We start from the raw sequence: 9,187 nt of genomic DNA, 5'->3' as shown, positions 1-9,187 counted from the left end.
CATATTAATCGTACATTTGAAAGTTGCCACACTTCCTGATCAAGTTTGGGTGTAGAGTATTGGAAGACCTCAACAATCAAGTGGTCTCTAAGTAGTGTTCATTTATGATTTATGACTGATTAAAAGACACACTAATAGTACATTTGAAAGTTGCCACACTTCCTAATCAAGAGTGGGTATAGAGTACAACCCTAGTTTGGGTATAGAGTATTTGGATTGGGTTTTCTCGAATAAGCTTATAAAGAAAGTGGATCCTAAAAGGTCAAATGATGGGCTTCGTACTACTCTTCATATTTTGGTGTTGCTTGACAAGTTACATATATAAAAAAGTAAATTCTTGTGCCCTACCAAAATGAAAAAGTTGTTCGATCATGACAATATTATGATCCATGTTTAAGTTGAAACGGAATGCTTAATCTTTGCATGTCTAAAACTAAAATTTTACCAGAAATTCACTCTGTAGAAATCCTATTTAACCTTTGACATAGCCTCTGCTTCTTCATTTCCAGTCAAGATTAGCAGACATGATAGAAATTTTGACCACTTCCTCTCGGGCTTGGAAACTTGTGATTTTTCTTCCTTCTTAGCAATTTGTTCATTCTTGTACTTCACAAACTCCAAAAGAGCAAAGAAATATGATCTGGATGGTTTGAGAGGCCAAAAATATATGTTGAACATTGACATTGTACATTACCTAAGCTCCCGTTTCAGCTACATGCTTTGTAGGCACTTCAAGTGGGTTCTCTTCTACTTTAAACACCCAAATTTTATTTAACATAGCAAATGAAACTGGAAGTAGCTTTATCTGATTTCTACCGATATCTAACTTCTTAAGCATTTCAAGATTTCCTATGGACCAACGAAGGGATTGAAACTGGAAGGAACTCTATCTGATTTCTACTGATATCTAACTCCTCAAGCATTTCAGGATTTCCTATGGACCAACGAAGGGACTGCAAGTCAACAAAATTTCTACCAACATTTAGTTTGACAAGACTAGTAGGAAAGAACAAGATTTTGGGTATTGAATCCAGTTCATTAAAGCTCACATCAAGTTCTTTCAAAATTGATAAAGAATCCATAGTAGTTGGTAGGCTCTTTTATTATGTTATAGTGTAGTGTTAGGACTTCTGAAGGCACAAGCTTTCCAATTGCCTCTTAAAATGCTTTGAGGTGACTGAAACCAGTTCGCAATTCAATGAGAGTGGTAAATTGGTCAATTGTATATGGTAGTTCCTCTATCTCATTTGTCTCTACATTTAGGCTTTTCAAGTTGGTCATCTTCCCAATAGACTCTGGTGATGAGGACTACTGGTTTATACTCAGGTTAAGATTTGTAAGACTGGAAAGATCCCTAATTGAGGGAGGAAAAATCTTCAAGCGGGTTTCGTGTAAATCTAGATCATTCAGGCTTGAAATCTCCTCAATGCAATCAAGAAGACTATGCAATTGATTTGAAGGCAAGTCTAAATTTTTTAACCTGGAAATCTTTCCTATGGAACTAGGAAGTGTCACAATATAGTTCCGAGACAAATTGACTTGGACAAGGTTGCTAACCTTTCCAATTGAATCAGGGAACCACTCAAGTTGTTCCACTAATCTTCCTCGAAGATCCATATTCTCGGCACCTTTCTTCGCAGTTGCTTCAATAATGCTGACATTTTTTATTAGATTGATTTTTTGTCCATCGTCCCCTCTTTAAATCACCATCAAAACAATTACTAATTCAAGCTCCTTGGATTCAGTTGCACAAAAATATGAAAAGTACATCATTATTTGACAAGAAATATTTTGGTTGACAAAGAATTTTGTGGCCACTACTCATGAAAATTGCAATCCCAAGTTCATAGATAACAATTCAATCACCATTCGCAAGGATGGAATAACATGGTTGGGTAGGAAACTGTAAAAGTAGGAAATAAAAGATCTTGATAATAATGAGACAAACTATCTTGAAAAGCTTATTTGAAATTGAATTTATTTATCCTCAACATCTACGTTTAAAAGAGGCTTCAAGATATTGGCTTACCCTAAGCTTGGGCACCCTGTAAAATGATGTTGAATCATTGTGGAAAGACTTAGGAAACCCAGAAATCAGAAAATAGGTTTCGTATAAAAAATCAAGGAAACTGATATTTTCCCAAGAGCTACATGGAATATATATAACATATATTATAAATCTATATGAGTTTCAATATGTTAATATAACTATTATCTAGCCTAGCAACATATGTTCGGTTGTTGCCATTACTCAATATGAATTATTCTGTCGACATAGCTAATTATAAAATCTATTGGTAATACGGTTACAACAATATTCAAACAAATATTACATATGGATTTAAGACCTCTCTGGTTTATTTCTTTTGACTTAGTTTCCAAAGAATCCACAGTAAGAACCATTTTCTGCCAACATTTCAAATCCCAACCGGGATCCATCATCAGGACTACTTGAATGCTTGATAAAAGAAGAGCTAATTTGAGAGATTAAATAGTAATGAGGAGAGTAAATTAAGATGAATGTCGGCTCTTTTTGAATAATAATTTTGATTAATTATTGATGAGATGTCAACTATTTATTTATTTTTATTTTTTTGAGCTAATTAATTAAATTATTATTATGTTGATCACTATCATAATTAAAATTGATATTAATTTTAATATTTTTAATAATTAGTTACTTTTAATTTAATAAAATTATTATTAATATTAATTGTAAATAATAATAATAATAATAATAATAATAATAATAATAATTATTATTATTATTATTACTACTATAATAATTAATAATAATAATTAGTATTAATAATATTAACATTGATCGATCAAGAATGGAAAACGCTTTGCAACCTACAAGATCTGCATTCCGCATGATCTGAAGCCTGCGTGCACGTCCGCTTTCCGCGCATTCTAAACTTGCGAGAGCATACGCCAAGGGCTCTGCTACAGGCTGCGGCCGGTCTGGCTGGATCTACTGGCTCTTCATGGAGGAGCTAACTCCCCCATAGGGGCCTCCCTCTCCTCCTTTGCCTTTCGCTGCTGAGGACTTCAAAACCTTGCTGGCCTCTCTACCCAAGAAGAAATGCATGGAAGCAACAAAGTTTGTGAAAAAACTTGAAGATATCCCTGAGATCGCCCTTCCGCCAGAAGGACCGATCCAAGTAGCCTTGTCTCTGGCAGATCGTGCACTGGTTGGTCAATTTACAGGACTTTGGCCTTCCCCGAAATCAACTAAGAACTGGGTCGCCAGGAATTGGGCACCTTTGATAAAAAACAAGGTAACCTCTTACTTCCTCGGGAGAGGATATTTTCTGTTTGAATTCTCTGCAAAAGAGGACAAAGATCTCATTTTCAGGAATGGCCCCTACTTCATGGGCCCTCAAGGTCTATATTTAAATAAATGGATGCCAGACTTTGATCTGGCGGTGGATGTGCCTACAGCGGTCCCGTGTGGGTGAGACTCCCCAATCTTCCAGTTCACTGCTGGAACTGGGACTCTTTGAAGCACATAGGAAATACCCTTGGAAAATTTATAGATAAGGCCAACAGCAAAGATCAGTATGACTGTGCTAGAATATGTGTGGAGGTATATCTGGAGGTCGGACTACCGGAGCTCATCAAAAAGTTGTAGGTCCCTGGACTCATGTACAAAAACGGGATTATGAGCAGCTGCCGTTCAAATTTCGGAAGTGCCACGTGTACGGACACTTTGCCAGAGACTGTCTGTCCAGAGGGGTGGAATAAAAATGGAAGGAAGATGGATGGAACTAGGCAAAGTGCTCCAAAACATCTCACAAGAAGAATGCAAATGTAAATGCTAAAGCTCCTCAAGCGGGTCCTGCTCAGAAACCATCCATGGAAAGTGAAGGGAATAAATTCGAGATCCTTGGATCTAAAATCATGACCACCCAGGAGACAGAAATCCCAAAGGCGGCCTCTCCATCTAAAGCCTCCCCCTCAAAAGTGTACTAGAGAGATCCAAAGGGAGGATATCAGAAGAGGAGGAGGAAACCCAAGAGTCTGAGGAATCGGAGGAAGAAGGGGAAATAGGTGAATCCCAGTCTTCTCCTAGAAGATCTACAAGAGGACGCAAGTCTGCAAAGGAAAAAAGAGAACAAGAAACTTATAAGGACAAGCTTCAGGGCAGCCAGCCAACGTTAGAGAAACTCCTAGCAAAAACCCCGAAGATGACGAGGATTCAATCCCAGGGCTCCAAGGGAGCTCATCAAGGCAAAAATAAATGATGAAGATAGTCTCCTGGAATTGTAGGGGAATGGGCACCACAGCTAAGGAAGAAGCATTGAGTAGTTTAATAATATTGGAAGCCCCGAATATCCTTCTCATCTAGGAGACTAAATTGGAGGACACAACTTTCCTCCAAGCAAGCAAAAAATTTTGGAATAAAAGTGGAGCGCATGCAATTTCTGCCCGTGGAGCATCGGGAGGGCTTGGGTCGCTCTGGAACACAAATAAGTTTTCATTAATCTCTGAGTCCCTGAATACCCATTGGATTTTTTAAAAAATGCAGCATTTAGAATCCAAGGAGATTATTTGTCTATTCAATGTGTATGCTCCTAACAATGCAAGTGAGAAAAAAAACTGTTGGGACTCCATCAAAAGTCTGGCAGATCTAGAGAATCTGGAAAACATAATCATAGCTGGAGATCTAAACCTCACCCTCCTCTCAACAGAAAAAAGAGGAGGTAGCATAGTCAGAGATTCGACAAGAGAATGGGCGGAAGATCTCATGCAAGACTGGGACCTGCTAGATATAAAGCCGGTTACTGGCACGTTCACATGGTCAAATAAGAGAGTTGGACTGGGTCACATAGCGACAAGACTTGATAGATTTTTTGTTCAAAGTTCCTTCCTGCTTCTTGGGTTAGAGACTAGAATGCATATTCTCCATAGCAGTGTATCAGATCACAAGCCCATTAGCCTAGAGTTGTTGACTTCTAAGGATCTGGGGCCTATCCCTTTCAGATTTAGCTCTCTATGGACTAAAGAGACAGACTTCATGCAAAAGGTCAGAGATTGCTGGAAAGATCCAGTCAAGGGTTCCCCTTTTTTTGTTTGGGAGGAAAAACTTCGAAGAGTAAAAGCTATGCTGAAAGGCTGGGTTAAGACCTTGCCCAATCCCGTTGTTGACAGAAAAAAAAATCCAAAGCGACCTAGAAAAGCAGCACCTCCACCTAGAAGCTGCCGAAATCACCAAAGAAGAGCTGGACAAGGAATCTCAGTTACAGCAAAAATTCCATAAGGCTTGTCTGGCAGAAGAAGAATTCTGGAGGCTCAAGTCAAGGAGTCTATGGCTCAAAGCTAGCGATCGAAACTCTTCATTTTTCCACAAGCAGGCTCAAGCCAGGAAATGTTGTAATTCTATCTCTGAAATCAAAAAAGAAAACTGCACCTTAAAGGACTTTGCCAGCATTAAGAAGGCAACTTCAGATCACTTTGAGAAGATGTATAGTGAAGACATGGAGACTAGCCAAAATGAAAATCTGCTAGATGTTGTTCCCAACCTCATCACATCTAAAATGAACTAGGCCCTTGAAGGAAAAATCACCAAAAAATGAAGTTAGGGAAGCCCTCTTTGCAATGGAACCCGACAAAGCTTCGGGACTGGATGGTTTCATGCCGAGAGTTCTTCAGACCTATTGGAAGATAGTTGTGAAGGAGCTCTTTAAAATGATCCAGAAGTCCCAAGAGTGTCAGAAAATTGGAGGTTGCACAAACTCAACTTTTATTGCCCTCATCCCTAAAGAAGAAGGTGCAAAATCATCTAATAGATTTCGCCCTATATCCTTATGTAACATTGGATATAAAGTGATTACCAAGGTAATAGCAAACATGTTGAAGAAAATTCTCCCCAAAATCATCCCGGAGAATCAAGGTGGATTTATACATGGCAGACAACTAGTATATAATTTCATCCTGGTCCAAGAGGTGATTCATTCCAGCCTTCATCGAAAAGAAAAAGGTATGGTCAGTAAACTACATCTAGCTAATGCATTTGATCGTGTAAGACATAGATTTTTGTTTGTTGTTTTGCACAAGCTTGGATTTGGTCAAAATTTTATCAAGTGGATCAGAGCCTGTATTTTGGAACCCTGGATTGTGCCTTTAGTGAATGGCAGGGCTGCTGACTTCTTCAAAGCTTCTAGAGGGCTGAGGCAGGGGTGCCCCCTCTCACCCCTCCTCTTTGTGTTGCAGGCCTCTGTCCTTAGCTTCTATTTAAACAAGAAGCAACAAGACCACGATATAGCTGGCTTGTGCATAGCAAGAGGGGTTAAGAGCATCAACCACACCCTATTCGCAGATGATACCTTGTTGCTGGGGGCTGCAACTCAACACTCTGCAATCAAATTTAAAGAAGTGTTGGAAGACTACTGTAAAGTATCGGGCAATGAACTAAACAAGGGTAAATGTCATATATACTACTGGAATATCTCAGCTGCTTCTGCAAGTTCCATAGCCAGATGTCTAGGCTTTGCAGCTTCAGCATCTTGGACCTCCTTTAAATACCTTGGGCTGCCCATCTTTCATAAGAGAGCTTTGAGCAAGGATTGGCATCCCCAGATAGAAAAATTCAAAACAAAAATGCAGGCCTGGGGATCCTCCTGGCTCAACATTGCCGGAAAATCAGTGCTCATCAAATCCGTGCTTAGCAGCCTACCACTATTTCAATTCTCTGTTCTTTTGGCGCCTGTGGGAATCATTAAGAAGATGGAGGAGCTAATCAGGAAATTTCTCTGGAAAGGAGGCAAACATAATGAGAAGAGAATTTCTCTTGTTAATTGGGAAATAGTCTCCAGACCGCTGCAGGAGGGAGGATTAAACTTCAAAAATCTAAGTATACAAAATTTAGTAATGGGAGCCAAACTGATTTGGAAAATCATAGCTCCAAATCCAGGATGGGTTCAACTAGCGCTGTGGAGGAAATATTTCAGAGGACAGAGACTTCGGTGCCTGGAGTAGCCCAAAAACCAAAACAGAACCCCCTTCAGCACTCTAATTATTAAAACTGGCCCGCTAATAAGAAACAACGCCTATTGGATACCAGGAAATGGCAAAAACATCAGGTTATGGGAGGATAGCATCATGAACAGGCCTCCGCTGGTGGACTCGAATCTCAGGATCGAGCTTAAGGCATGGATGGATGAAATAAATATAAAAACGCTCTGGGACATATCGAATTGGTGTGGAGACAACTGGTCTGGCTGGAAACAGATCACAGTCCCACCTGCGTTGCAATCAGATTATGCTACGCTGTTAAAGATGCTGCATGGGATGGCTTCGTTGCACGCAAGAAGAAAAGACACGAGAGGCTGGGGACCGAAGCAGATCGGCTATATGGTGGCTCAGGGCTACACCAAATACATGGAGAGACCCCACGTGCCTCCTAATCTGGCGCCCTGGGTTGGTATTTGGAACTTCCCTGCCATTCCAAAAATTGATCACTTCTGCTGGCTGCTATGCCATCAAAAAATTCTAACAGATGACAAGCTATAGAAAAGGGGCATTCTAGGGCCATCAAGATGCACACTATGCAAGGAAAGTTCAGAATCCGCTCTTCATCTCTCGCTGGAGTGCAAATACATAGGTCTAATCTGGCACAAGCTCCTTGGACCATCGAATTTTATGCCTACCTTCCCCCACTCTGTCCCGGACTTGTTTGTTGGGTGGATGGCCAGGTATCTAGACCCAAGCCCAAAAAACAAGATAGTTAAAGCAGCATGGACTGCTCTGCCCAAATTCATCAGCTGGAAAATCTGGTTGGAGAGGAATAGAAGGATTTTCAGAAATAAGGAACAAAACTTCAGACTAGTAGCAAATACAGTGAAAGGTCAGTTAAATGAGTGGCTAAGAGGCAAAAGCAATGACACAAATCTAAGCCAGCAAGATATTGAGTTTGCAGCAGCCCTCAACCTCAATTTCCAAAAATTGAAAACCTCACCTATATGTCTCAAAGATTGGAAAATCAGGAAAAACGAAGAAGAATTTCAATCTTGGTTGTCCAAACAAACACTCCCCTCTCTTTTCTTTGACGGGGTAGCCAAGGGAAATCTAGGAATGGCTGGAGCAGGAGGGCTTATTATAAATCCAGAAGAAGCATCTATACATAGTTTTGCATGGGGACTGGGCCACTCCTCAAGCATACAAGCTGAAGCCATGGCCCTGTTTCAAGGGATCAAACTGCTTAAAGAACTGGGACACATGGAAGCAGTTGTTTTCGGCGATTCCCAGGTCATCATCAAAGCAATGGCGACCAACACAAATCTAGCAGATCTTCGACTTGCAAGGACAATTACAAGAATTAAAGGCATGACAAAGCTCCTAAACTTGAAATTCTTTCATATCCTGAGAAACAACAACAAAGAAGCAGACATAGAGGCAAATAAGGCAGTCCAGCTAGCTGTCGGAACTATTCTCAGAGATAATGAAATCTCTTGGGACCCAATTCCCTAAATTTTCTATGTTCTTCTGCCTTTTATTGAATCAGTTTGTATGCATTCATAAGCTCGGGAAATCAGCAACAAGAGTTCATTTGATAAATTGTAAAAAGAGGCGATTCATAAGCATATGCGCTATGTCCCGCTTGTTGGAGAGATGCCAAGAAACTAGCTTCACTTTTTGTAACCGGAATTATGGCTTTTTGCCAAATATTTAATGAAATCTCATAACCGTTTCTGTATATATATATATATTAATATTGATCATAATTAATATTAATAATATTAATCCTAGTATATTGTATTAATATTTAATATTTAATATAGATAATGTATGTTAGTACAATTTTTATTATGATTATTATAAAATAGAATTATTATTAATATATTTTAATAATTAGTTATTTTTAATTTAATATAATGATTATTATTAATATTAATTGTAAATATAATTATTATTACTAATATAATAATTAATAATAATAATTAGTATTAATAATATTAATCCTACTATATTGTATTAATATTTAATATTTATTATATTATACAATATTTAATATTTATTATATATAATATATGTTAGTACAATTTTTATTATGATGTTATAAAATAGAATTATTACTATATAATTTGGTATTTTATGAATAGTATTATTAGTGTATTATTAGTGTAATGTATTAATATTAAAATTATTTAAAATGTATTGATATTAATAATAATAATTATTATAT

General features: G+C 38.3%; 1 protein-coding gene and 1 pseudogene across 1 annotated transcript; one reads left to right on the top strand and one right to left on the bottom strand.

The window, feature by feature from the left end:
* Positions 1 to 468: 468 nt before the first annotated feature.
* On the bottom strand, positions 469 to 6,542 carry LOC149156682 (plant intracellular Ras-group-related LRR protein 4-like; annotated as a pseudogene).
* Positions 6,543 to 8,076: 1,534 nt separating this feature from the next.
* LOC149156681 (uncharacterized) lies at positions 8,077 to 8,472 on the top strand. The gene has a single exon (XM_089444833.1). The coding sequence runs from the start codon at positions 8,077 to 8,079 to the stop codon at positions 8,470 to 8,472; it is 396 nt and encodes a 131-aa protein (XP_089300959.1).
* Positions 8,473 to 9,187: the final 715 nt, after the last annotated feature.

Source organism: Pinus tabuliformis, chromosome 9, assembly GCF_031772625.1.
Source record: "Pinus tabuliformis cultivar Carrire ecotype Pingquan chromosome 9, CPIR1, whole genome shotgun sequence".
Lineage (NCBI taxonomy): Eukaryota > Viridiplantae > Streptophyta > Pinopsida > Pinales > Pinaceae > Pinus > Pinus tabuliformis.
This window is presented reverse-complemented; position numbering and strand designations above follow the sequence as displayed.

Bases quoted from the DNA above. Each gene is read 5' to 3' on its own strand.
- LOC149156681 (XM_089444833.1), top strand. From the start codon at position 8,077: ATGGCTGGAGCAGGAGGGCTTATTATAAATCCAGAAGAAGCATCTATA.